Source organism: Saccharomyces paradoxus, chromosome II, assembly GCF_002079055.1.
Source record: "Saccharomyces paradoxus chromosome II, complete sequence".
Classification (NCBI taxonomy): domain Eukaryota; kingdom Fungi; phylum Ascomycota; class Saccharomycetes; order Saccharomycetales; family Saccharomycetaceae; genus Saccharomyces; species Saccharomyces paradoxus.
This window is the reverse complement of record NC_047488.1, coordinates 687106-714867: the sequence shown is the minus strand read 5'-3', so window position 1 is coordinate 714867 and position 27762 is coordinate 687106. Positions and strand designations below refer to the sequence as shown.

The 27762-nt window shown below is 39.2% G+C and overlaps 14 protein-coding genes across 14 annotated transcripts; 7 read left to right on the top strand and 7 right to left on the bottom strand.

The window, feature by feature from the left end:
• Positions 1–1045: 1045 nt before the first annotated feature.
• On the top strand, positions 1046–3241 carry SPAR_B03340 (uncharacterized protein; the record flags this gene model as incomplete). The annotated part of the gene is made up of 1 exon (XM_033908936.1): positions 1046–3241. One exon carries the CDS (start codon positions 1046–1048, stop codon positions 3239–3241), a length of 2196 nt encoding a protein of 731 aa, XP_033764827.1.
• Positions 3242–3832: 591 nt separating this feature from the next.
• On the bottom strand, positions 3833–6385 carry PRP5 (DEAD-box RNA helicase PRP5; the record flags this gene model as incomplete). Its single annotated transcript, XM_033908935.1, has 1 exon — positions 3833–6385. One exon carries the CDS (start codon positions 6383–6385, stop codon positions 3833–3835), a length of 2553 nt encoding a protein of 850 aa, XP_033764826.1.
• A 272-nt stretch (positions 6386–6657) lies between these two features.
• On the top strand, positions 6658–7968 carry ABD1 (mRNA (guanine-N7)-methyltransferase; the record flags this gene model as incomplete). The annotated part of the gene is made up of 1 exon (XM_033908934.1): positions 6658–7968. The coding sequence occupies one exon, from the start codon at positions 6658–6660 to the stop codon at positions 7966–7968; it is 1311 nt and encodes a 436-aa protein (XP_033764825.1).
• A 119-nt stretch (positions 7969–8087) lies between these two features.
• On the bottom strand, positions 8088–11438 carry VHC1 (Vhc1p; the record flags this gene model as incomplete). The annotated part of the gene is made up of 1 exon (XM_033908933.1): positions 8088–11438. One exon carries the CDS (start codon positions 11436–11438, stop codon positions 8088–8090), a length of 3351 nt encoding a protein of 1116 aa, XP_033764824.1.
• Positions 11439–11746: 308 nt separating this feature from the next.
• Positions 11747–12901, top strand: ARC40 (Arc40p; the record flags this gene model as incomplete). The annotated part of the gene is made up of 1 exon (XM_033908932.1): positions 11747–12901. One exon carries the CDS (start codon positions 11747–11749, stop codon positions 12899–12901), a length of 1155 nt encoding a protein of 384 aa, XP_033764823.1.
• A 170-nt stretch (positions 12902–13071) lies between these two features.
• DAD3 (Dad3p) lies at positions 13072–13359 on the bottom strand (the record flags this gene model as incomplete). The annotated part of the gene is made up of 1 exon (XM_033908931.1): positions 13072–13359. One exon carries the CDS (start codon positions 13357–13359, stop codon positions 13072–13074), a length of 288 nt encoding a protein of 95 aa, XP_033764822.1.
• Positions 13360–13657: 298 nt separating this feature from the next.
• On the bottom strand, positions 13658–14899 carry PBP2 (telomere maintenance protein PBP2; the record flags this gene model as incomplete). The annotated part of the gene is made up of 1 exon (XM_033908930.1): positions 13658–14899. One exon carries the CDS (start codon positions 14897–14899, stop codon positions 13658–13660), a length of 1242 nt encoding a protein of 413 aa, XP_033764821.1.
• Positions 14900–15246: 347 nt separating this feature from the next.
• SWC5 (Swc5p) lies at positions 15247–16164 on the top strand (the record flags this gene model as incomplete). The annotated part of the gene is made up of 1 exon (XM_033908929.1): positions 15247–16164. The coding sequence occupies one exon, from the start codon at positions 15247–15249 to the stop codon at positions 16162–16164; it is 918 nt and encodes a 305-aa protein (XP_033764820.1).
• A 1638-nt stretch (positions 16165–17802) lies between these two features.
• On the bottom strand, positions 17803–18003 carry COQ21 (Coq21p; the record flags this gene model as incomplete). The annotated part of the gene is made up of 1 exon (XM_033908928.1): positions 17803–18003. One exon carries the CDS (start codon positions 18001–18003, stop codon positions 17803–17805), a length of 201 nt encoding a protein of 66 aa, XP_033764819.1.
• Positions 18004–18395: 392 nt separating this feature from the next.
• Positions 18396–18812, top strand: OM14 (Om14p; the record flags this gene model as incomplete). Its single annotated transcript, XM_033908927.1, has 1 exon — positions 18396–18812. The coding sequence occupies one exon, from the start codon at positions 18396–18398 to the stop codon at positions 18810–18812; it is 417 nt and encodes a 138-aa protein (XP_033764818.1).
• A 323-nt stretch (positions 18813–19135) lies between these two features.
• ROT2 (glucan 1,3-alpha-glucosidase ROT2) lies at positions 19136–22000 on the top strand (the record flags this gene model as incomplete). Its single annotated transcript, XM_033908926.1, has 1 exon — positions 19136–22000. The coding sequence occupies one exon, from the start codon at positions 19136–19138 to the stop codon at positions 21998–22000; it is 2865 nt and encodes a 954-aa protein (XP_033764817.1).
• Positions 22001–22137: 137 nt separating this feature from the next.
• Positions 22138–23052, bottom strand: SLX1 (endonuclease; the record flags this gene model as incomplete). Its single annotated transcript, XM_033908925.1, has 1 exon — positions 22138–23052. One exon carries the CDS (start codon positions 23050–23052, stop codon positions 22138–22140), a length of 915 nt encoding a protein of 304 aa, XP_033764816.1.
• Positions 23053–23222: 170 nt separating this feature from the next.
• Positions 23223–24809, top strand: MCX1 (Mcx1p; the record flags this gene model as incomplete). The annotated part of the gene is made up of 1 exon (XM_033908924.1): positions 23223–24809. The coding sequence occupies one exon, from the start codon at positions 23223–23225 to the stop codon at positions 24807–24809; it is 1587 nt and encodes a 528-aa protein (XP_033764815.1).
• Positions 24810–25054: 245 nt separating this feature from the next.
• Positions 25055–27745, bottom strand: SPAR_B03210 (uncharacterized protein; the record flags this gene model as incomplete). Its single annotated transcript, XM_033908923.1, has 1 exon — positions 25055–27745. The coding sequence occupies one exon, from the start codon at positions 27743–27745 to the stop codon at positions 25055–25057; it is 2691 nt and encodes an 896-aa protein (XP_033764814.1).
• Between the last annotated feature and the right edge of the window lie 17 nt (positions 27746–27762).

Sequence of the window (27762 nt, the reverse complement as noted above, 5' to 3'; positions counted from 1 at the left end):
CGATCATCTGAACTTTTTTTTTTTTTTTCATTTTTACCATCTTGTGTTATATAATACCTATGCATGGACCAAAAGTAAGTCAAAAATCTTCTTCTGAAAGTATCAACAGGTTGCAGAGTTTTACTTTGGGATATGGCCAGTTTCGTAAGCACCTGCTCATTCTGGTCGATATCCAAATGCTGGAGCACATATTATGATGTATCCCTATTGTGTATGTGGCGGCCTTTAACGAATCTTCCGATATTAGGTAGCTCCGTTTTTTTCCCTTTTTTCTTGATTTTCTTCTTCCTTTTTGCTCTTTTTTTCACTCATCTGTTGTCGAAAAAAACATCTGGCGTATACCATCAAAAAACTCAACCAATTGAGCTAGTTTCACTTTCTGTACGCATGGGTTTACAGCTTTTCACAAAGCATGTCTCACACGACACCGCCTTCCACCTTACATAACCAACTGCGGAAAAAATAGCATGCCACATGGCACCTAAGTGGAAAACTAGCGGTAGTTCTCTTCATATTGTTTGCTTCGCTGTTCATTTTCTCGAAAAAAATTTCTCTTCTTTTCTTGCCTTGAAAATATGCAAAAAAAAGCTTAAACTCACAGGCAAGTTTTCTCATATTGTTTTTCCGTCCGAAGGGACGTGTGCCTGCTGTTAACTACTCGTACAAGAGAGGCAATTTCATAGATCCTTCTATTCTGCGGTAATTTCTAAGCGGGAAACAGCCCGCACGCGCTTTGTGTGGACCAAAAGAAACGGGTTTGTGTTTCGGCGAAAAAAAGAAAAGAAAATTTTTTTCAATCTTGCTCAAGCTATGCCATGACATCTCGAAGAAAGTCAAAATAGGGCAATAAAGAAACTTTGTCGTTCAGTAGTCAACTTACATATGGCATTGATTATATCTATAGAAACCCTTTTCCTTCCATTCTTTTCTCAGTTTTTTTTCCTTGAATACAGTACGTTCTAAAGTTGGATCGAGGTTTTAAAAAGGTGTGGTTAGCTTAATATTTCTTACTCTAATTGCTTTCCTATCTTGCAGATCTCATCCTATGATCCGTTTAGCTCAGCAAACACAAGTACTGAAGGGCAAACCCCCAAATCAGTTTGTTCCACACCAGACAAAGAATTCGCTGACTCATCCGATGAAATTTAACGGTACAATCGCTATGGAACACCATGAACACAACTATGCCATTCCTTACACACCTGCTACTTTTAATAATCCAGCCCTCGCTACGTATCAGGTGAGCCCAGCCAACCATTTTGTTCCTCACTTTGGTGGCAACATTGGAGCCAACAATAACAATCGTGTAGCTCAAAATAACAGCAATAATAGTAACAATCATCATAACAATAATCGTAATCATCACAACAATAACAATCGTAACCATCATCAAAATAACCATCATCATAACAAGTACAGTAACTCCAACCAAGGCAACTCAATTAGTCCAGACTCCCCATGGTTTCATAAGGTTTGCGCCTTCGAAGATTGCGTTTCACAGACACTTTACATGTCGCAGACTCCAAGGCGTCAAAACATGAAACATCATTCGGAACATCCAAATTCCAACGCTAATCCATTATTTTGGGATTCTATAGGTAGAGCGATGGGGTTGTATCATGATCTACTCACTACACCAGAATTGAATTCGGATCGTGTTTCTAAACTTGTGCACCTACTTCACAATGGGTTGAGAGCTAATAGAAACCAATTGACGAGAATGAACAAGAAACCTGATTACGACTCTCAATCTTTCCACAAAGAAATGACGAACTATCTCTGCAAATCTTTGAGAGAGATCTCGGAAGATGTTCTGAACGGCAAGGTGGAGTTGAACGAATACGGTGCTATGCATTTAATAACTGCGTTTAAGGAGCTTCTGTTGTTTGAGGAAGCTGTCGATATATGGAAGGCCGCCATCAATGGCCAAAATACCTACACATCTAATATTTTTCTGAATCCAAGAGTGGTCGGTGTTATATTACCTATCTTATACGACAATGGTGTTTCTTATCCAGAAATTCAAGCTCTATATGAAAAATCCTCTTCGATGATTAATTATTTCCATCCAAATCTTTCTGTTGGGATGATCAGAGCCTCTTTATCTGCTAGCGAAAACGATATGGCTCTCAAACTATTTCAAAAATTATGTCAAGAATCAACTGAAATGAAATACGGCTATTTGATAGAAACACATCTTTCCTTCATTGGTGAATGCAAAGACTTGAATGTCGCGCAAACCTTTTTTGACAAAGCTTTAAATGATGAAATGCCATACAAGATAGATTTGCAAGTTTCTTACGTGAAATCCTTTTTAAGAAACATTTGGAGCCAAACCCGTGATTTTAACCACATTTACCAAATCTGGTATAAGTCTTCTCTTCATTATGGTAGGAATGTCAACCATGGTATTTCTTCATCTTTGAATGACACTTTTTTCGACATTTTTTTTGAAAATTATGCTGTGGACAAGATGCAAGGTTTTCGAACTTTACAGAATGTTATTCAAACTTACAACAACATCAAGCATATAGATGAACCTTTTTTCAACATCATCTTGGCTAAATGCACTGTCTGGCATGACCGCAGTATTTTGGAATACATCGATAAGAGTTACGAGGCTTATCACATCCCCAAGACCATAGTTGCTTATAGAATCCTATTAAAGTCTATGGGATCTGTCGATGATGCTTCAAATACAGAAATTCTTCAAAGATGGATGGATTTAATCCGCAAATCAGATGAAATTGGCCAAAGATTCATTGCCAATGCGGATTGGGCAGCTTTGAGAGATGCTACTGTCACATGGACTCAAAATGACAGAGATTCTAAGAAAAGTAACATGAACAGTGCACAAATAAGCAGAACTGCAACTCCTTCGCCATCTTTAACGCCAATGGATACGCCAACATCTGAGCATTTGTTCAACAATCCTCAAAACCAAATGGACTTCTACTCTCACCCAGCATTACAAGCGGCGACTGCTTCTGGCGCGTTTGATGAATTTGCTGCAGACGCTACTTCTTCATCGATGCCCGTTGACGGCAGAATGGTTTTGTATTTGAAAATTGTTAAACGTTATTCTCCATATTGCCGTGATTCCAGACAGCTGGCCAGATTAACCACAGGCACCGCTGTCAAATATTCCGTGTTGCAAGAGGTTTTGAACCAATTCCAAGCCTTAATCGTTAACGATATTCCTATTCCTGAATTACATAATTTGAAGCCAACGTGTGTTTAAAGTTAATATCCTTTCACTTTCCACCTTCTTTCTCCAGAACAAAAAAGAAAGAAGAGTAAACAATTTCAAATTTATATTCCCTATGAATTGATGTGATAAACTCACCATTATTAATATTATTATTCGATTATCAGATTTTCCCCTCCTTATTTTTATCGTTATTTCATTATTTTTTATTTGTCATATCACATCTCAAACCAAACAAAAAATTATTATTATATTCTTCAAGCCTACCATTTTCTTGATAAATTTTTTTGAAGTTACTTTTATTCCATGTTTTGTTTTATCTGCTTTTCCGCTTTTATTTTCCTCTTTTAATAATTTATCTTTTTCAAAGCATCTACCGTTCATTATATCCTATGAATTCTCATTGACTTTTTTCCAATTTTATAAATTCCATTTTATTCGAATCGATAAAAATTTCAAAATCTTTTTTTACATCATATATTATATATTATTTTGTTTTTTATTTTTCCTAATAATACTCTTTTTTTTTTTATGGTTGAATATGCTTTAAATTACCACCCTGAAAACTTTCCCACATTTCCAGAAGAAAGTATATAGCTCCATAAACTGCGTTAATTTCCAAAATTAGTACTTCGTACTCTTCAGAGACAAGCTTGCAGCCTTTATAACTCCCTCCTTGACTTTTTGCTCCAGCAACTCAATACTTAATTGTATGTCTTTCTCATCTTGGCCTTCGATCAATAAGTAAAGTTTCGGCTCATCGGTTTCATTCTTTGGCTCCTTTCCTTCAGGGTAAAATTTACCCTTGTTGGTTATACTACATCCGGTTTCGTGCTTGATAAATAATAAGGTCGTGTTCTTTGTCGCTTCCCATCTCACAATTTGGGGCAAATCATTAATATGAACCTTGGCGTAAAAGATAAGTGTCCCGTCTGTCGTGGGCTCTTTGAACAATTCATACTTGAGTTTCGGAATTAGTGCAGATGACTCAGGCTCATTGTCATGTTCTGCACGAAGATTGTTATTTTTCTTTTCCAGTTCATCGCTCTTCTTGTCACCTTTTTCTAGTTCCAAATCAGTATTTTGAGCTTCCTCTCTTTTACTTTTAATATTCTCAAGTCCTTTGCCGCCGAACCCTTGCGACAACCTAAACTTACCCTTTTTCATACCGAATTCAAATTTGCCACTCATTTCGTGAAGTTCTTTTACTTGTAGAGGATCTGAAGCTTTCAATTCATCGTCACGCATGGATTTGCTCAATATATAAGCACCTGACAATTCATCATGCAACAGGAGCGTAATGGCAGTGCCTGAGCGACTTCCTCTGGCAGTTCTTCCAGTGGTATGAACATATTGCGCAAAAGTTTTTACGGCATTATAAATAATAACCACTGACACTTCAGGAACATTTAAACCTCTTGAAAGAACCTCCGTACAGAGAAGAATACTGTTCTTTTCTCTTTTGAACTTCTCTAAATTCATAAGCCTTTCTTGATATGGCTTACCTGCATGAATAGTGCAAGTCGCGATTCCAGCATTCAACAGCTTTTTTGAAATAAAGTCACATATCTGCTGACTTGATACGAATATAATGGCTTTAGCATCAACTTCCTCAACATCACTTGACTCTCCGTCAACTTCAGTTTGAACTTCGTCAACAAATTCACTGCGCCCATGGATAAGCTGTAATAGATTATCAAATTTTTCATCTTCTGAATGGCATATCTTAAACTTTTGTTTCACGTTTTCGTTTACCAGTCCCTTTGAATTGATCGTAATAGATATTGGAGATTGTAAAACTCTTACAGCAAAACTGCGTAGTTTGTTCGGAAAAGTTGCACTGAATAGAACGCACTGCTTATCCGGTCGAACAGTTTTCATGATTTGGGTGATTTGAGGTTCAAAACCTAAATCGAACAACCTGTCTGCTTCGTCCATTATTACAAACGTTATTCTTTTAGTACTGAGTAATTTCCCATCATTTAGAGTTAATAGATCAATAAATCGACCAGGTGTGGCAACAACAATCTCAGCACCTCTTTTAAGCTCAGTGATCTGCTTCTTCATTTCAGAACCACCCGTACAGCATACGGATCTAATGGATGCATCTGCTCCTGTAAATTTAGTGACTTCTTCATGTATTTGTAAAGCTAGCTCTCTAGTTGGGGCCAGAACTAAACCCATCGGTCCTGTTTCGTGCTTTGACAATGGTCGTTGAGCCTTAACTTGTCTTAGCAACGGTAAAAGATAGGAGATGGTCTTACCGGAGCCAGTTTTCGATATTCCTATGACATCACGGCCTGACATGATAGCGGGGAGCGCCTGAGATTGAATAGGTGTTAAGGAGCCAAAGCGTAACTTTTCTGTAATTAAAATCATAGTATCCGTTGAGAGTCCCAATTGTGACCACTTTGTAACTGGTTTGGGGCACCCTGTTCCCTTTATTTTGATATTATCCAGACTGAGTCTGAGCTCCTCAACTTCTACCTCTGTCATTGAGGAAATAGTTTCAGATTCTATATAAAAGTTTTTTTGGAATGGTTCAAGCTCTTCTGGGGAGTAATAAATTTGCTTTACACGTTTTTTTGCTTTCAGTTTAGCAATTTTCGCTATGTTAGAACTATCCGTATTATCCTCAACATTCTCGTCATCGGCTCCCTCAAGTGCAACTAGTTGATCCTCTACATCAAGAATGTCACCTCTGTCGTACGTGCTTTTGATAGTACTAACCTCTCCCTCCTTTAATGATGTCATAAACTCATCAAGTGGATCTTTTTCATCATCATGTTCTGCTACTTTCTGAAGGTGCTCCTTCGATCGAAAAGCATGTCCTATTTTAGCATCATCGTCATCACTAAAATCGAAGGATATTTTCTCCCTCACCTTATTTCTCTTTGACTTTTTCTTCGAGGGCTTAACCGACATACGCTCGTCAGGCTTTCCAAATTCATTTTTTCTTTTCCGGAGCTTTTCTTTTACTTGTTCTTGTCTTTCCGTAAACTTGTCAGCAGTCCGCTGAGCCCCTAAACTGTTAGTAACAATGTTATTGCGTGAAGTTTGATTCTCTTTCTGAGCATCAAATTGTGCTTTTTTTTGTTTCCATTTTGCTAATTTTTTTCTCCTTTCCTCCAATAAAGACTCCCTATTAATATTTTGCTTCGAATCAATAGTTTCCATACCTCAAACAAACCCAAGCAACAGAAATATGATTTCCCTTTTTGGATCATTTGACGCTGTATTATATTATGAAAAACTTTGACACCTTTAGTTCAGTTCATCTACTCTATGTGACTTTAATTAATTTATTGAATCCGGGTAATGGTAAATCAAGAGGTCCAACATGAATTTAAAGATTTATTATTGTAGTATTTCACACAGAACTTTCTTCGATTAGTGTGTCAGGTATTGTGGCGACGAGTTAACCGTTATTCGTGTTAGAAAAGCAAAAAATGTCAATCAAACCAGAGAAGCCAATATGGATGTCACAGGAAGATTATGACCGTCAGTACGGCTCAATTACTGGTGGTGAATCATCCACCGTCCTAGAAAGCGACTCCAAAATTACTGCCAATGCGCCTACTGATGGTAATGGATCATCGCCGATTTTGCAAATCAGCTCTGCCCTTACTCCTAAGGCGTCAGCTTCACCCATTGAAACGGAGCCTGGGTTTAAAATTCAAAAGAGAAGGCATGAAAGGTATGATCAAGAGGAAAGATTACGTAAACAGCGTGCTCAAAAGTTAAGAGAAGAGCAATTAAAAAGACATGAGATAGAAATGACCGCAAATAGATCCATAAATGTTGACCAGATTGTCCGAGAGCACTATAATGAACGTACAATAATCGCCAATCGGGCTAGGAGGAATCTATCACCTATTATTAAACTTCGTAATTTCAACAATGCAATCAAGTATATGCTAATCGACAAATACACGAAGCCTGGAGACGTTGTTTTAGAACTCGGATGTGGAAAAGGCGGTGATTTAAGAAAATATGGCGCGGCAGGTATTTCACAGTTTATTGGTATTGATATTTCCAATGCATCTATCCAAGAAGCTCATAAGAGATACCGGTCCATGAGAAATCTAGACTACCAAGTTGTCCTAATTACTGGTGATTGCTTTGGTGAATCATTAGGCGTTGCAGTAGAGCCCTTTCCAGACTGTAGATTTCCGTGTGATATCGTTTCGACGCAATTTTGTTTGCATTATGCCTTTGAGACTGAAGAAAAGGCAAGAAGAGCTTTACTAAATGTGGCCAAATCACTCAAAATTGGTGGCCACTTTTTTGGCACTATCCCTGATTCCGAATTTATCCGTTATAAACTGAATAAATTCCCCAAAGATGTGGAAAAACCATCTTGGGGAAACTCCATTTATAAAGTGACATTTGAGAATAATACATACCAAAAGAATGATTATGAGTTCACATCTCCTTATGGCCAAATGTATACTTATTGGCTAGAAGATGCTATAGATAATGTCCCTGAGTACGTTGTTCCTTTCGAAACCCTAAGAAGTTTGGCTGATGAATACGGTTTGGAATTAGTATCGCAAATGCCTTTCAATAAATTTTTCGTCCAGGAAATTCCCAAATGGATGGAGAGGTTTTCGCCTAAAATGAGGGAAGGATTACAAAGATCTGATGGTAGATATGGTGTTGAAGGAGATGAGAAGGAAGCTGCTTCGTATTTCTACACCATGTTTGCATTCCGCAAAGTAAGACAGTATATCGAACCTGAAAGCGAAAAACCCAACTAAAAGAAAATTGAATAGAAACAATAACCCCATTATGAAGCATCTGTATTTCGGCCGTATTACAAAATTTATATATCTAGTAAATAAGACCTGGGAAAATGCATACCAATATATGTGTTATTCTATAATGCAGTAGTTACAGTCATGGTTTGCGAATTGATTAACATGCATGGCGGTAAACCTTCCAACCAAATATCCAAGTCTTCGACATATTGTAAACTTGCATCATGATCTTCATGTGTTCCAAGGGCTGGAATCGGTAGCGTTGAAAAGATCAAATCCGAACTCCTTGACATTTGTGTCATCATATCGTTCAGGATCAAATGTTGAGCAGTACTTGGAAGATCATTAAAACCTAAATTTTGCATTGCTGTAACTAGACTATCTTTAGAACAACAGGGTGATAATTCGGGAAGAACAGGTTTCTTTGATTTGTTTCCGTTCCCGATACCGTTCCCATTTGAGAGATCCGGTTCGGCAATTGGGATCAGGGTTGGCTGTTCACCGGTACCATCTTCCACGACTCTCGTCCTTGGCAAAGTATTACTCGAGAAAACGGGCCTTAATGATTGTGTTGACACATCACTTTGTAAATTCTTTACGAGCAAGTTTGTTCTGTCGGAACCAGTCTTCGATCTAGTCGTTAAATCCTTACCTACTGGAACGTTAGTCGATGCTGAGAAGGCATCGCGGATTGATGTAAGATCTGTATCCAAATCAGAATCCTCACTCTCACATGGAGTATCAATGCGGTTAGTCGGCATGCTCGCATTCATTGTAAATGAGACACCCAATTTCTGAACTCCAGAAGTATATTTTCTCGATTGTGTAAATTGCCTTGCTATCGTTTGAGATTCAATAGTTGAAAATCTCCGCTTTGGTTTCAATGTATCACGAGCTTCAACCAAATCTTTCCACCATTCATTATCAGCCAATTTCGAGTTGACATAATCGAACACGATTGGGTCTCCCTTCACAATTGTGTTGTATACTCTGAATTGATCCAGAGACACTACCAGAACTTCCGCATCGATTCTTAGAACCTGTAATAATTTTTTCATTCGCTGAACTTCGTTCGTTCTGTGATATTCTTGTTCAACAAATAAAATAACTCGAAGCGAGTGCGTGTGCTTCCATTCAGGAACAGTTATCAAAATGGCAGCCAATTGTAGTATAAGTGTATAAGTATCAAAGTTAGTAGTGATAGACGCAGGTTGATCACCCTTTGCCTCAACTTTTCCGCACATTTGAATGGGATAAAGATCTATAGTTTTTTTTGGAAAACAACGGTCCCTTTTGTTTGGTATCTCTAAATTCTTGAATCCATGCGCTATGGCAATATTGGATTGCATCAGTGATAGATCTTCAACAATTTGAACCCATTGTTGTACGTTAACTTTGGTTTCATTTTTACACTCATCTGTAGGCAATGGAACATTGATTCTAATATCAGAGCATGAGCTACCTGGCACGGTAGCTTTTATTTCTACCGGTTTCTGATTGGTATTGTTGTTGCTATTTTGTGGCCTGTGCTTTCTATAATTTTCGAGGTCAAAGAAACCAACAACGGTAATGTTTGGTTTCATACCTCCCAATCCTGAACCAATAAAAACATTCCTGATTCCCCATATAAGGGAGGGACCAGTCCCAACTTGGACAAAGGCCTTTATTGCTGCCATGTCTCTGATCTTCATCCAAGCCTTTTGTTGGGTTTTTAGTTCATTTAATTGTTTCGGAAAATCCGCAGTTACCGCTACATGGCCTAAGATATACAAACCACCTTTTTTCAAATGATTGCAAAACCTTATCAAGTTCCAGCTCGTCCTTGGGTTATCTACAAATAGCAATATTTGAGGCCTCCAGTATTTAATATTGTCTTGACGCAGGCGAAGTAAATATTTTCTTACTTGATGATAGATTAAACTTTGCGACACATCACCCCAAGATTTCGGTGGTGAAAAGTAATGAATAAATAAGAAAAGCAAAATCATAGCCAAAAACAGAACAGATGCTGAAATGCCATCAACAATTAACATTGCAACAACAGAAAGTAATGCGCCGGCTGCTGTGGTATATCTGTTGAAGTACTTGAAAGAGGGCCTAAAATTTGGAGCTGATGAAATACCTAACAGGAAGCACGCCAAATTCATGACCACGAATGTCATCAAGAATGTCATGGTGATAAAGGTGGCAATCTTATTGACATCTGAAAACAAACATAGCTGCGTCAGAATCCAAGTAAAAATCAATGAATATAACGGTTTATCAGCAAAAATCTCCAAACCTGGAATAATGTTATCCTTTGCAATGGCTTCTAGCACATAAGCAGCTCCAAGCATCCCTACAATGATGGAGAAAAGAGATGTGGCCATTTCACCCATAAATATAACCCACTGGACGGAACTGATCGTCTGTATAATCTGCACTTCACCATATAATGATTTTCTTGGAATGGAACAACCCATGGAGAAGACAACAACAGCATAACAGATAAAGGTGAATAGTAAACCCCATAAAGTGCCCTTAGGAATGGATTTGGAAGGTTTTCTTAATTCGCTTGACATTCCTGCGCCCGCAAATATACCAGCAGTAGCGGGAAAGAAAACCCCAAATAAATCATTGAATGTCTCCTTACCTTTGAGTAGGGAACCTGCTGCACCCTTTGTCAAGTGAGGGAAGAGGTTGTCATGGAAGGTTTGCCATGCAGGGCCGGTATAACTGATACCGCCTTCAACGAACGGTGACCTAATCAGCGCAGACAATGGGATGGAAAATATAGAAGCAGCTAGTACCAAAAAAAGAATGTTCCCTGCTCTTGACACTGTTTGCGAGCCAACAAAAGCCACAGAAAAACATAGGAAAAGTATTATTGTGGCATATGTAAATTCGTACCAATGACCTCTCGGTAGTAACTCCCCCAAAGCCGCAGGAGGCTCGCCTTGGCCAGAATATCCCAAGTTATAAAGCAGAGGTTCGATAATACCCACTGCATTCATACCTGCGTTAAACACCTGCCCCAGAAAAAAAACAAGCCCAATAGATCCACCAAATTCAGGCCCTAAACTTCTTGAAATCATATAGTAGGCACCCCCTCCCCTAACAGTCCCGTTTGTAGATATAGCAGATATACTTAGCGTCGTGAGAAGATTAATGGTGTAACTCAACAACAGAAGACCGATGGTGCATATAATGCCTAACTGACCCAGAATGAAGCCAAAACGAAGAAACATAAGGATAGACAATACATTCAATGCAGTAGGCACAAACACTCCACCGTATGTTCCTAACTTGTCCTTGTTTGGATTATCGGGATCATATCTGGAAGAAACTTTTTGGCATTCAGGGGTCGCCTGATAATTGAAATATGTTTGACTTATTCGTCTAGCAGACAACAGTGAAGACGATTCATTTGAAGAAGATATTGCCGATGGTGGCCGATGTGTACCTGGGATCTGATAAAACCTACTAACCATTAATTCTACAGGGGAAGCCTATTCTAAAAGAGAATTGGCTAACAAAAACACTATCTCTATCACTCCTTCGGTAACAAACACAGTCATTTCTTAGATCTCTATGTTACTCTTTAACAACAATGTTGATAATAAATCCTTCGTTATCAGTTGCACAATTATCGAATCTTCTTGTCACCCGCCCGCGCTTTGCCTATAATGAAAAAGGGTCAAATAAGTGCAATTTTAGTCGAGAAAGCTTCCAGACAAGAAACAAAGAGAAAAAAGGAAAAGTAAACAAAATCAAAAGTATATTAGTCGAGAGTCTCCTAATGTCTTTTTCCAATTCTAAAGACAAGTCTGTTGTTGCCGTCTATAAATTGGTCAAGGCGCCAATTTATTCCCATTGCTTTTCTCAAGATAAATCTGTTTTAGCCGTTACGTGCGAAACAGATTGTCTTGTGTATAGAGTTTCAAACAACTCCTCTCCAGTTTTATTCGCCACCTTGAAAGATCATGATAAAACTATTACCGCTGTGGACATTTCGATACATGGCCGTATTGTTACTTGCTCCCAAGACCGTAATGCTTACGTTTGGGAGCCATTGAGTGATGGGACATACAAGCCCACTTTAGTGCTTCTACGTATTAACAGAGCAGCTACTTCAGTTACATGGGCACCAAACGGTTATAAGTTTGCGGTTGGGTCCAGTGCTAGAATAATTGCCGTTTGTTATTACGAGCACGAGAATAATTGGTGGGTATCCAAGCACATCAAGAAACCCATCAAATCTACTATCAATTGCCTGTCTTGGCACTCCAATGGAGTGCTATTAGCTGCTGGTGGTACTGATGGGTTTATGCGTGTTTTCAGTGGGTTCATCAAGGGTTTGGATTCCAAGGAATCCGTCGCCGGATCACCCTGGGGCCAGAAATTCCCTTTTGGTTGTTTGATCAGGGAATGGTATCAGGGTTCTTATATCCATGATGTTGAATGGAGAAGTCAAATGGAAAGAATTGCTTATGTAGCGCATGATGGTACTTTGAATGTTGTCGATTACCAATCTCCAGTGCAATGTGTCAATGCTCCGGAGGGGTTACCATACAGATCACTAGTGTGGATCAACGACCACGAGATTATTTGCGGGGGGTACTCTTGTCATCCGGTATTATTCAGCGAAGCCTCTGAAGGCTGGAAATTTGCGAAGAACCTAGATAAATCTGACAATGGCAAGTCTTCAACCTTGACCGGATCAGGCAACACTAACGAGCTAAGTGGTAATGATGATGAAGGTTCAACTTTTGGTATTTCCGCATTGAGGAAGTTCAAAGAATTAGACTTAAAGGGTAAAGTTAGCACAGATGTCCAAGAAAGCGCACATGAAAATGCCATTGTGGAACTAAGACCTTTCGCAGTATCCAACGGCCAAATCACTCAAGTTTCCTCTTGTGGACTAGATGGTAAGATTGTCATTTATACAATTTAAGTACATATATATATATATATTGTTATGTGTATTTCTTACTTCGTAATGCACCTTAAGTTTGAATCATGTTTCTTTTTAATTAGCATATATATACTATATTATTACAACTCACAGCGCAATGTAGTGTGCTGTAAAAAAATAAGGCATCAGGAACAATTCCTCGCACCAGATCACTGATTAGAATTGCTACCCAAAGACTCTTGTTCTTGCTTTCTTTGCAAAATGAGCGAGTACACGCTGCCTTTTAGCAATGTCCCAACTAAGCCGATCTTGACCTCTATGTCCCTCATTTCTTGTAGTATCTCATCTGGCGATACAGTTTCTTGCTGTGTGTGCTGTTGTCGGTGTTGCGAGTGGTTTAGTTGCTTTATTGTTTCATCCAGAGCTTTTAGATCTAGAGAAAGCTGTTTATATTTGTTCAATACTTCTTGTTGTAAAGGTGAAAGGGTATGTTCCATACTGTGACTACAACGCTGTGCTCGTTTCACAGCTTCTTTGACTGGCAACTTTAAGCTCTTTTGTTTTATGCTTCCTGAGTTCTTTATTTACTAGTAACTGCTGCAATAGCGCGTAGCGAGCCTAAAAAAATACATACATAATCTTTTGATCAATTTATTACAAAAAGAAATAATTCCGTGTACATATTTCTATTGATATTTATATATCTATACTCATTCGATTTATTGCCTTGTTTCTTTTTGCTTTTTTATTTTTGTTTTTACATTTTTCTATGTGCTTTCTTGACTAGCAGTACTTTTAGAGAGGTGATCTTCTTTTACGTTCAGCATTTGATCTATCAATTTCAATTTTATTACCAATCAACATAATGGCAGCTTGAGAAGCCATGAACGTACCCCTTATTGTAAGCCTTCTCTCCGGAGAGCCTTCTACAGGATCTTGTATAATGATCGAACAACCTGTGGATTCCTTGACCGAATTTATATGTTTTCCATCTTTGCCAATGACATTCCCCACAAATTTCTCATCTATGAATATTTCTTGCTGTACGAAGTTCATTAATAAATGGTTGCTGGGTCCCGGACTGATAAGGGGCCCGTCCAAGACTGTCACATTAGGAATAACGAAATTTGGTTGAAAAGCAGTTGCGTTTGCCACGCTAGCGGTGGTATACTGCGGTGTGGCCATACTCAACAAAGTAGATGATACAGGTAAATTTTTGTTGGGTCTGTAGGTAAGTAGTTTATCGTTTGGATGATATTGGTGGTTTCTTTGATGAAGAATGGCGTTCGCTTGGCTATGGTCTATTAACACTGAGTTGAACTGAGTAGGCTGATAATATATGGACCTCTTCAATTTTTTCTGCGGAAATTCCATCTGAAAGTTTAACAGAGTTTGACTAACGTAGAAAGTGGCGATATGGATAGCATCGGGCACCCCGTTGATGGTTAAAATTCTGTCGTTAGACAGCAACAATTGATTCGGAGATGCAAATAATTTTGCTGCACTCAAATCCTCAATTTCTCTCAATCGAGACCCACGCTTGCCAATTATACAACCCATGAGATGGTGAGGAATCAGCAGGTTGATGGAGACCTCAATGTCTTCTCCGCCGTCTTCGCTTCCATGTTCTTCTAGCAGCGCTCTCACTATCATTCCGTATGCCTTGGCCACATCATCGCAAGTACCCCTCACATAAACAATTCTTTCAGGAACACCCCTGATGTTATTTGATACGTTTATTCTGGCAGAGGTTTCTGACTTTATTCTGGATATGGTGGCGCCTTTGTGTCCTACTATCAGTGAAGCGTGTTTGACAAGGCACAGCATTCGTAAATGCACGTGAGAGGGGACATTATCAGGGGAATCGTGGTCGTTTCCAGAGTGGCCGTCAGCATCCTCCAGGGCCACTCGTTTGATCTCTGCCTCCAGTTGTTCCTCACTGGTGTCATCACCCTTTTTCCGCTTGAGAGTATTGGGGGAAACGAGTACAGTAGCTGGTGTAGTAGAGAGCGATGGTTTTGTAGTCTCCGTCGACATAATTGCGGTAAGAAGTATTGGAGAGAAATTATTTTATGGTGCTTTGGAGATTGCAATTGTTAGAGTAGATGTGGCTATAGATAAGTACGAATATGAAAACGGTTACTGGTGCGGCTAATGATTAGGTGTATATTTATCGTTGACAAGCATGTGCGTGTTTTCTTTTGTATCATAATATTTCGTGTAAGTACCATATCGGGGAAAGACAAAAAAAAGTGAATTTAACAGCGAAGATTAAGAATTAAGAATAAGATTAATTAACAAATAAGACAAAGAGACAATAACTAAGTAGAAACTCTGCAAGAGAAATAAAAACGCCTCAAGAAAAAAATACCACTAGCAAATAAATGCCAGAAGTAGAGACAAAGATTACACCCAACGAAGAAGAGGAGGAAGAGGATGACTACATTGAAGAGGAGGACGAGGACTTCCAGCCTGAAAGAGACAAATTGGGCGATGGTAGTGACGATAGCGACGCCAGCGATGGTGGTGATGGCGATGACGATAATGAGAGCAAAGGCAAGGGCAGAAGCAAAGTGGACTATTCGCGTATAGAAAGCGAGAGTGGCGGACTGATTAAGACTAGAAGAGCTCGGCAAGCCGAAGAAGAATATGCGAAGACACATAAATATGAATCGCTAGCTGTGGAGTCGATCCCCGCAAAAGTAAATAGCATCTGGGAAGAGTTGCAGCAAGCGAGTCGGGATCGTTTTTTGAGCAGTTCTGGAAAAGTTGGTTCTGTTTTAGGCAGTTCCAACGAGTCTGGGTCGACGACGGCCGTGCAACAGGAGGACAAGATCCTCATCGAAAGAAACTATAAGTTCGCCGGAGAAACTATTAATGAGAAAAAGTGGGTTCCTCGTAGCAGTGCGGAGGGTCAAGAATATCTAAATAGTTTAAAATTCAAGCAGCAGGCGCAGCAGGCGCCTGCTGCTCCTACTCAACCAGACAAGACAATTGAGACTAGTCTCAGTGAGAGCCGGAAACACTTGCGGCGGCCACTAAAAAGGCCGCCGCTGTTGGAGCAGATCATCTCTGGTGGGCTACGACCTAAGCTAACGACGCTGGAAAAGTCCCAGCTGGACTGGGCTAGCTATGTAGACCGTGCTGGGCTTAACGATGAGTTAGTTCTGCACAACAAGGATGGATTTTTGGCCCGGCAAGAATTTTTGCAGAGGGTTGGGTCTGCGGAGGATGAGAGGTACAAAGAGTTGCGCCGCCAACAGCTTGCTCAGCAGTTGCAGCAGGATGGCGGAGCTTCTTAGACAAAGGTATTATATGTATTAAATAACATATCTTATATATATATACCTAAACATTTTTAACCGCCGAGGTCTTCGCACTTGCTCTACGTGAATAGTGATATAGATTGTGCGCATGCAAGATAATGTAGTGTATGGGTGTGGGTGGCAAAAAATACAAGCTAGCCTCCATCTTCTTTTTTTTTTTTTTCTTTTTTTTTTCCCGTTTCCGATGGGCCACTCGGTGGAAACATATAAAAAGGACTCTACAATCTTTTTTCACCGATGAGTAGTTTGCTTCTTTTCATATGTTGTCCGGTTCTATTTATTCTTGATTCTTTCTTAAATCCCCACGAATCTCTTTGCCTTTTGGCTTAGATCAAGTGTAGTATCTGTTCTTTTCAGTGTAACAACTGAAATGACCTCAATGAGGCTCATTACCTTTTAATTTGTTACAATACACATTTTTTGGCACCCAAATAATAAAATGGACGGGAAGGGACTTTCCAGGCGGGCTGTTTTCCGCTAATGTCAGGTCTCACTCCTTTTTCCGTTATTTTCTTCGCTTATGGTTTCTTCATAGGGCGTTTTTATGATGGTTTTTCGAAATTGGTTTTTGAGACGGTGGCGGCTTAAGGTTATTGCTTTCGTTTTTCTCCAGTTGTTTTCTATTTGCTTTCTTTTTTTTGCTTTCTGTTTTCTTTAAGCCTGGGTTTTCGCTCCACGATCTTCCCTGTCTTTCCGAGCTGTTTATGTTCAAAGTGGAATTTGGTTTTTCTTTAATGGGGAAAGTTGTACTATAATAGACGAGGAGATGACATTTATAGTAAGGGGCGCTAGTGTGGATGAATCGCTCTGGTTGTGGCTCTCTTCACTTGTCTTTTTCTTCCAGCGGTGCTGCACTGGGAAGTTTTTCGATCTTGTTTCGATTTTTGGTTTGCAAGAGAAAGTGTCTTTTGATTCTTTTTTTGATGTAATAGGATGAGCTTGCTTATCCCCCAAGAATCGGCCAACGTTGTTAATATTCCTTTTGCAATGCCCTGGGTTTTGAGGGAGTGTAGGGTGGAGTGGGTTCGCGGTAAGTGTGTTTCATTGCTAACGTACTGGTGCCTTTCTTATTATATTTTTTCCCAGTTTATTTTGTACTGTTTTCTCATAGGGGAAAAAGCTTTTTCGCGGGATATAAATGTATTGCAGGTTTGCTAAAGGGGAAGAGAGGGATCTGAGAGCACTGCTGAGAGAGTTCTGAAAGAGAGAAAGAAGGAAGCGAAGGAAGGCGCTTGCTGGGAAGAGGCGAGAGCAATAACTGCTTCCATTGTTTCAAGGCCAATTTTACTAACCAGTTTTGTCATAGAAGCGTTCTTTTTTGGAGGGATTGAAGAATGCGGCGGAATGAGGAAAGGACTTGATGGTTGACGGTCTGTTTCTAAAGTTAGAGACGTCGCGATCCTCGCACTTGTGGAGTCGTTCTCGGCTTTTACTTTCGGTTGCTTGATGTTTCTCTTGTCTTCCCGTTCGCCCTTTTATTATTTTTTTTATTTTTTTTCCTTTGACTTTGCATGAATGAGTTCATTCATAAAGCAAAAGGAGATTCTATGTACTGCGCATTCAAAATATGTATGTATATAAATGTATGTATGTATGTGTGTGTGTGTTTGTGTACTAATTTGTAGCATGCTCTTTCCTGGCCCGTTGTGATAGAGCTTTAGCTGCTTCCCATTGTCTGTCACGAGTCCATTGACTCAACACGGTGGACGTACGCACGTACCCACACATGGCCGAATTGGCCCTTGCGAATGAGTTCCTAACTACTCCTCTTGCTGCACTCGCCACACACCATAACTGGTATAATCCGTTTCTCATCCTAATCTTTTTTTCCCCTGTTCTCTATTCCTTTGTTGCTTATCTGCCCTCTCGTTCTCTCCTTCTGTTTTTGCCTCAACTCCTCAAATCTCTACTATCCCACTTACTACGTTTTATTTTTTTACCGTCCCCTTCCCCTGCCTTACTACCCCGGGCCAGCGGCCAATGACGCCGCCGCTACCTCCTCTCCCGTTAATCGTCCCTGCGTATATAAACTGTCGATCAATGTGCCCACTTCAACCGAAACCGCCGACGTGCCTCTTTTCGAATAATTACAAACAAAACATATCCATCCAGCATCGTATAACATGTCTGCAACGTATGTGCACTAATATCGGAAACGTTTCCCCCAACCTTTTCTGCCTGTTTCGTTTGACTAACATATATCGTCTATGACCATCTTTCTTTTCGCCAGTGCTAAACACGACAATAACGCTAGCCCAAATGCCAACTCTGACGACGGTCATCACCACAACAACAAGAAGGAATGCGCCATTGAACATCTGAAGGCACAGTTAAATAGCGCATCTGCAGTCGCTTGGGGTTACCTCCAAGCTTTTGTCAATAAGACGCAAGACGTGGCTAAGGTCTGCCTTCTAGAACTGCAAAATCCCGTTGTCTTGGTCAACTTATTGCTGCACTCTTCAGTGGTATGTTATTTATGTAACGGGTACGCAAACCACAACGTGAGATTCTTGAAGGGAAAACCTAACTCCACAGTCTTAGCGACAACCGCCGGCGCTCTGGGTCTTTTGACGCTGGACGGCATAATTTCAAAGAAGTACTACTCCAGATTCGACAAGAAATAATGACAAACTATTTAATAATAATAACATCCTTCCACACACAATCACATACCACTTTATATACATATGTTTTTATAACTACTACTGCTAACTTATTGCAAGGAAATTGTTTTCCTTTTCACGGTTAAGTGATATGTCTTTGTTATATAACAGTTTTCTGTCTTTCATCCTTTTCTTTTCAAGTACCCTAATTTATTTTTACCCGCACTGCAACATTTTCGTACTACGTAATTAGAAAGTTATAACTCAGAGGATCATATGGCTTGGGGGTGATCTGATTATTTTGCATCTCTCAAAATAATGATCTTTAACCAATCGCATTCAGTATGGTCCTCTTGAAATGGTTCGTGTGCCAATTGGTCCTGTTTACTGCTTTTTCGCATGCGTTTACCGACTATCTATTGAAGAAATGTGCGCAATCTGGATTTTGTCATAGAAACAGAATTTATGCTGAAAATATTGCCAGATCCCATCACTCTTATTACAAATTGGACGCCGAATCTATTGCTCACGATCCTCTGCAGAATGTTCTTCATGCTACCATAATTAAGACTATACCAAGATTGGACGGCGATGATATAGCCGTCGAGTTCCCATTTTCTCTCTCTTTTTTACAGGATCACTCAGTGAGGTTTACTATAGACGAGAAAGAGAGAACGGTTACCAACAGCAGCGGGCTGTTAATCTCTCCACAACGGTACAATAAAACCTGGCAGCACGCATTCGACAAGAAATTTCAGGACGAGGTGAACAAGACCAACTTTCCAGAGTTACACTTCCTTAAGCAAGAACACACTGTGAATTCGTTTTGGTCGAAAATATCATCATTTTTATCACTTTCAAACTCCACTAATAACAAAGTTCATCTTCGAAATGGTGATGTGTCCTTGGAAATTCTCACTGAACCCTTTCAATTGAAAATATACTGGCGAAATGCGCTGAAACTTATTGTAAACGAACAAAATTTCCTCAACATTGAACATCACAGAACTAAAGAGGAAAATTTCGCACACGTGCTGCCAGAGGAAACTACTTTCAACATGTTCAAAGACGATTTTCTGTATTCAAAGCATGATTCTTTGCCTTTGGGGCCTGAATCGGTTGCACTAGATTTCTCTTTCATCGGGTCTACTAATGTCTACGGTATACCAGAACATGCGACGTCACTACGGCTGATGGACACTTCGGGTGGGCGAGAGCCTTACAGACTTTTCAACGTTGATGTTTTTGAGTACAACATCGGCACTACCCAACCAATGTACGGTTCCATCCCATTCATGTTTTCATCTTCGTCCACATCCATCTTTTGGGTCAATGCCGCTGACACTTGGGTGGACATAAAGTACGACACCAAGCAAAATAAAACTGTGACTCATTGGATCTCGGAAAATGGTGTCGTGGATGTAGTTGTGTCCCTGGGGCAAGACATCCCGACTATCATCGACAAATTTACCGATTTGACTGGCAGACCGTTTTTGCCGCCAATGGCCTCCATTGGCTACCACCAGTGTAGATGGAATTATAATGATGAAACGGACGTTCTCTCAGTGGACTCTCAGATGGATGTCCATAGGATTCCTTACGATTTTATTTGGTTGGACTTGGAGTATACTAACGACAAAAAATATTTTACTTGGAAGCCAAACTCTTTCCCCAATCCAAAAAGGCTGCTATCCAAATTAAAAAAGTTGGGAAGAAATCTTGTCGTGCTGATCGACCCTCATTTGAAGAAAAATTATGAAATTAGCGACAGAGTAATCAATGAAAATGTAGCGGTCAAGGATCACAATGGAAATAACTATATAGGCCATTGCTGGCCAGGTAATTCCATATGGATTGATACCATGAGCAAGTATGGCCAGGAAATATGGAAATCCTTTTTTGAAAAGTTCATGGACCTGCCAGCTAATTTGACAAATTTGTTCATTTGGAACGATATGAACGAGCCTTCGATTTTTGATGGCCCAGAAACCACAGCTCCAAAGGATTTGATTCATGACAACTACATTGAGGAAAGATCCGTTCATAACATTTATGGCTTATCAGTGCATGAAGCTACTTACGACGCGATAAAGTCGATTTATTCACAATCCGACAAGCGTCCCTTTCTTCTAACGAGAGCATTTTTTGCTGGCTCTCAACGTACTGCTGCCACATGGACTGGTGATAATGTGGCCAATTGGGATTACTTAAGGATTTCTATTCCTATGGTTCTTTCAAACAACATCGCTGGTATGCCATTTATCGGAGCCGACATAGCTGGCTTTGCTGAGGATCCTTCGCCTGAATTGATTGCACGTTGGTATCAAGCAGGCTTATGGTACCCATTTTTCAGGGCACACGCCCATATAGATACCAAGAGAAGAGAACCATACCTTTTCAACGAACCCTTGAAGTCGATAGTTCGTGATACCATTCAGTTGAGATATTTCCTATTGCCCACCTTATACACTATGTTTCATAAATCAGGCGCAACTGGATTTCCTATAATGAATCCAATGTTCATTGAACACCCTGAATTTAGTGAGCTGTACGATATCGACAACCAATTTTACTGGAGTAATTCTGGCCTTTTAGTTAAACCTGTTACGGAGCCCGATCAATCAGAAACGGAAATGGTTTTCCCACCTGGTATATTCTATGAATTCGCATCTTTGGTCTCTTTTACGAACGATGGTACTGATTTGATAAAAAAGAATGTTTCTGCACCATTAGACAAGATTCCGTTATTTATTGAAGGCGGCCACATTATCACTTTGAGAGATAAGTATAGAAGATCCTCAATGTTAATGAAAAACGATCCCTATACCATAGTGATAGCTCCAGACACAGAAGGTCGTGCTATTGGAGATCTTTATGTTGACGATGGAGAAACTTTTGGCTACCAAAGAGGTGAGTACGTAGAAACTCAGTTTGTCTTGGAAAATAATATCTTAAAGAACGTTCCAAGTCATATTCCTGAAAATTTGATTGATATCCACTACGATACTTTGAGAAATACCAATATTGAAAAAATCATCATCGCGAAGAATGGCTTAAAACATAATATGACATTGACAGACCGCATTACAGTCAAACAAAATGGCAAAGAAAGTTCATTTTCGACTAGATTTTCACATGAGAATGATAATAAGATAACCATTCTGAATGCATCGCTTGATATAACTGAAAATTGGGAACTTGTTTTTTGAGAGAAAAAAGGAAAGGTATACGTTTATGCCTCTAATAAGCTCTTTCTTACAAAGTAAACGTAAAAATATCCGTGAAATATAACATATACAAATAACCATTATCTATAAAAAAAGAGAGTCGCGGATTGTGACGAACTCTACTTCCCGTGAGCTGACCTCATTCTTGTAGAAAACTTCACTAGAGTCGTCCATTCGCAAAATGTATCACAATTCGGACATTTCCCACCTCTAGGTATCAAGTTTCTTCTCCCTTCTATCAACTGTTCATCATCTAGAAAGTATCTGTGAAGACATTTTAAGTGGTTAATACATCCACAGTCGTTATTGTTGCAAAGCGCGACAAATGGCTTCAAATTTTGCTCTTCAGATGTGTAGTCAATCTCCTTCTCACAGATTCCACATCGTACTACCCCTGTAGTTAATTTCTTTTCGAATATTTCGAATATTTTTTTTTCATCTCCAATGACCTTAGTATAAACAGTCTCCACCACTTTTAAATTCTCATCACTATGATCCATGAGAATATCTACGGTTTTTCCCTTTGGTTCTTCAAGAGCATTTTCATTTATTTTCACGTTTATCTGAAATATTTCACTTTCGATCAAAAATTTATCCTGTTTCCAGATTTCCCAAGCTTTCATATTAAAAATTTCCACTATTAAGTTCATCCTTCGAAAAAATTCATGCTTTAAAAGCAACTTCACTAGTGCAACTTTGTGATGTAAGGTTCTCCCACCTGATTTATGCTTTACAATACGATCTTTTTCGGCTATATAATGCGTTTGGTAACCATGTTGCCATGCATGTTCAAACTGTAAAGCTGCTATCTTGCTTGGGAAGCCCCGCACAATCATTAGCATTTCCCAAGGCCTTGAACCGTCACGTTTAGTTCGATACGCCCCTCCAACTGTTAATTTCCCATTATGCTGTCTCAAACGTCGCACTGGGTTAGGAGTTGATCCTACGTAAAATGATTGTCTCTTGTTGATCGATTGCAACAGATAACAGCAATAAAAGTGAGGAAACTGATGCTCCTGTATTTTCTGCGACATGGTATCTTTCTTATCATTTTGATGTTTTTTGAAAAAAGAGCACTAATTGTGACAATCTTTTTTCGATAGTAGAAATAAAATAGTCATCTATGGTATATTTTAAAATTCAAAAGAAAAGCAAACGGCTCATCAGCAAAACCCCATAGGACAAGAAGTTTTAATTATATTTCATGCTCATGTTGAAATCTACAGGCCAAAACTTCTTTAGAGCCTATTCTAGTAAAATTGGGCGATATGCAGCTACTGCATCAGGGAAATTGGCACAGTCTCGTTTATCGAATATACCAACTCCTAAAACACTGAAGAAATTTCTTGATGAGTATATTATTGGTCAAGATATTGGTAAAAAGGTTTTAAGCGTAGCGGTTTATAACCATTATTTGAGAATTAATGATAAACAAAAGAAAGGAGATTTAAAAAGACAGAAAGAATTGATGGAACTAGAAAGACTCACAAATGATAGGGATGAACCAATTTTCAGCGGGAACAGTGAATCAAAAGCTGGTTGGAGGAATCTTCAAAGACAATTTAATACAGCAGGCAGAGAGGTAGCCGAAGACTTAGAGTTAAGCAAAAGTAATGTCCTTGTCGTTGGCCCTTCAGGCTCTGGTAAGACTTTATTGGCAACGACATTGGCAAAAATATTAAATGTTCCCATTGCAATTACTGACTGTACACAATTGACTCAAGCCGGTTATATAGGTGAAGATGTTGAAGTATGCATTGAAAGGTTACTCGTAAATGCTGAATTTGATGTTGCGAGAGCAGAAAAAGGTATCATTGTTCTTGATGAGATTGATAAACTAGCCAAGCCAGCCGCAAGTATTGGCACTAAAGATGTGTCCGGAGAGGGGGTTCAGCAGTCATTATTGAAAATCATTGAAGGCCATAAAGTGGAAATTACCGTTAAAAGGCCTGTTAAGCATGACATTGACGGACAGAAAAATCAAACCACAACAAAGAAAGATGAAGTATTTGTTGTGGACACTTCAAATATTCTTTTCATGATTATGGGCGCTTTTGTTGGTTTGGATAAGCATATCGTTAAGAGGATAGAAGACATGAAAAAGCTACAGAAGACGGGAGACTCTGTTGAATCATCAAATAGCAAAGAACTTGAAAAAGAAAGAATGAAGAAGTTCAGGTTTAGCAATACACTTGAGCAGGTCGAATTAGATAACGGAAAAAAAGTGTGTGCTTTAGACTTGACCACTCCAACAGATTTGGTTAGCTTTGGTTTAATTCCTGAATTGATCGGAAGAGTTCCAATTATAACTGCTCTACAGCCTCTACAAAAAGATGATTTATTTCATATATTGAAAGAACCTAAAAATGCTTTGTTGGATCAATATGAATATATTTTCAAACAATTTGGGGTAAGATTGTGTGTTACGCAGAAGGCGCTAAAGAAAGTTGCGCAGTTTGCTCTCAAAGAAGGAACAGGCGCCAGAGGTTTGAGAGGAATAATGGAAAGGCTGCTGCTGAACGTTAATTATGATTGCCCGGGTTCTGACATTGCATATGTCTTAGTTGATGAAGCTACTGTCGATTCGTTACAAGAAACAGAGCATTCTTTGGCTTCCCAAGTGGATGTAAAGTACTATTCTAGTGACGATAAGGAAAGTTTGATTCGTGACGTTTTTGAAGAAGATAAGAAGCTAGGAGCTATGTTAGACAAAGAGTTGGGCTATGCGGCTAGCATTCATACCCCAACAAGTCCTAGGAGAAGTTTAACCGAAGAAAAAAAAGATGAATGATATAGAATATATAAATATAAATGTAATAAATTCAATAAATTTAGTAAATGAACAAGTAATCTTCTTACGAGATTGTGCCATGGGAGGTAAAAAATTAATAAATATTCGCGAAAATGTTTCAAAATTAGTTTTATGGTACTGAGGGACTGCTCATTTATCATAATACTTTTTGGCGAGTAGTAAAATATAAACTAGAAGTAGTTATTGAACAATTTTATAAAAGAAATGATTGATACGGCGACGGATTATTTGGTATACGGCAGTTTAGGCTTTTGCGCCACCACGTATAAGGTTCTGAAGCAGCCGGCGTTGTCATCAATTTTTCCCATATGTTCCTCCACGTATCTTTTGAAAAGAGTGGTAGGGTCGGTATCCTTTGGAGGACAACTACTATCTGGTAACTGCCTTCTTAACATGTAATCCCACATATCTAAAGAATTAAATTCATTCAAAAAACCCATATCTGTTTTAAAGTCACCAGTTTTCAAACTTAGGACAGAGGACTTAATTCCTGTAAAGCCTACATCCTTAAATGTCCTCGTTAAATGCTTCGTTGGGTGGATATGTAACCCTTTATTTATCGCATCAATAGCCATAGCATCAAACGTCTTATCCCTTTCCTTTGTCGTCAAAAACTCTTCTGATGTATTGTTTGCCTTGTCAGCATCGGCATTACCAAGGATTCCGGTATAGTATGTATTTGAAATCCTTAAATCTGGAACAATTGCGAGCGCGTACCCGCCGGGAATTATTGACCTGTATATTTCCCTAAGCAGAGCTTTCCATTTATAATAACTTAGACTTGTCCAGACCCATGGGCATATTACAGCGGGTATAGTGTCTGATGCGAATGGCAGCCTCAATTTTAAATATTCTTTACCATAAATGGCTGCGCTTTTTGCCCTATCCAGTCCTTCACTTGGAGTAGAGTTTTCTGAATTAGAGGAAACAGGTGATGACAAAGGTGGTTCTTCTTCGGGCTGAGATTGCGTATTTGAGGACCTCTTCACTTCCTTAGGCAAAACAAATTGTGTTGGTAAATCGATTTCTTTGTAGTTGCTCAAAGTCCGGCAGAAAAAGTTCTCCAGCCATTCATTTTGAAGTGCTTGATTAGTTGATTTAACGTGGTGAGCTTTGTCTGTTCGAGGGGGACTAGAGAGGTGTGACTGTGGTTGAATCTTCGGGGAAGAAGAGGAAGATATGCTAGGTGATATTGAAGGACTTGTATTATGCGAAGTCGATGCAAGTTGAGAATGTTTTCTCTTAAAAAAATTGACGAAACCTGATTTTTTATTACCCTTGGTAGGGCTCTTCTTCCTTTTGACAACATCTGCCCCCGATGATGGCAATGATAAAGATCTAGTTGAAGCAAATGGGTCGCTTAAAGGATCTTCATCAACTCCATGATTGAAGTTGTTTCTGGAAATACGTTCTTTTGCGTCATCTGTAAAGAACTTTCTGTTCATACAGTCAAACATATACTCTGAAGCATTGGAAGAATTCAATTCAATAACTTCCTGTTCATCAGAGACTATTTTTGCTCTTGAACCCTTTCTTGGTAGATAATTTTGCAAGTTTGTCAAATATTCAGGAGCAATACCATCGTTGCCAATGTTCTTATTCTGGGTATCATCGTTACTACTGTTAATCATCCAGGGGGATAAATCCAATGGGAAGTCTGCGATGTTCAAGCTTGGTTCATCATACGCTAGCTGCCAGCCACCCAGGGTTTTATGCAACGGTCTTATTAATAAGATGTCAATTTCATCCAATGGATCCGATATTACTGGTCTTGGGGAGTTTGATTCTATATCTAATTGTTGAATATATAATGTAGGGTCACTGATCTTATTGCTGGTGGTGCTGATTGTTGGATTCGAATGTTGCCTTGTAGTTGGTTTTCTTTTTATTAGTTCTTCCACTACTTCAGATGAAAAGAAAAATGAATTTGATTGTAGTAAAAATTTCTGGGACTGAGCCAACCATAATTGAATCAGGGATTCAATTTCAGAATAATCTTTCAACGGGTCAAACGATGGAAAGCATTTAACTTCAGTTTCTATGCTTATGGTGTTTTCGATGTTAAATGGATAACATTCAAATGCATATTTCCTAGATTCCAAGTATTTTGTTAGGAAATCAATGTACGACCGTAATCTTTTCTTGGCAAAAATTAAAGAGTCCTTTGGCGAAGAGTCCATGTTGAAAGATAGGAACAAGTCCATCCTATTGAAGAGCTCATTATGATTCGGATCATACATTATTTGTTTGAATTCGCCGTCTATGCAGATATTGATTAGATTATGATTTCCTGAAGCGGTTTTGATTAATAGAGAAGAATCAGATGCCGGTAAACTGTTCCAGTCCCATTTTTTTCTAGAATGGAGTTTCTTGACGACGTTCGAAGTGGCACCGTGTAGACCACCACCTCCCCGGCCATTACCAACCATACTAGATACAATGAATCGCGGCGTAGAGGAATCAGGTGAGTAGTTAGCTTTCAGTTCAGATGTCGGAGTTCCACTTCTATGACTTGATTTACTATTGTTTGCATGGGGATGATGTAGACCTATTTTGGAAAGCTGGGCAGATTTGAGTTTGGATACGGAGGAAGATGCAGCGGAATCTGATGATCTTCTTGACGAGTTTGAAAACAAGTCATCTGCCAATTTGAAATTTGGCAAATGTAAAGGCGAATCAAAGGAGGAGAGCTTATCTGAATGGTGGCTTACTTGTGGGGAGTGCGATTCTACTGAAGCACTTGATTGTGTGGTTCCCTCTCTATTTTCCTTTTCTTGTTTCCCCTTTTCCTTGTCAGCATTTTTATGTTCAACAGTCGTTGAACCGGCATGGTTAACGACCTTGTTACCGCTTGTGCCAGCCAACCCCCTATCATTCTTATTATCAATATTTTTTGCGTCCTTAGTGGAGCCCATTATATTTACTTTATTAG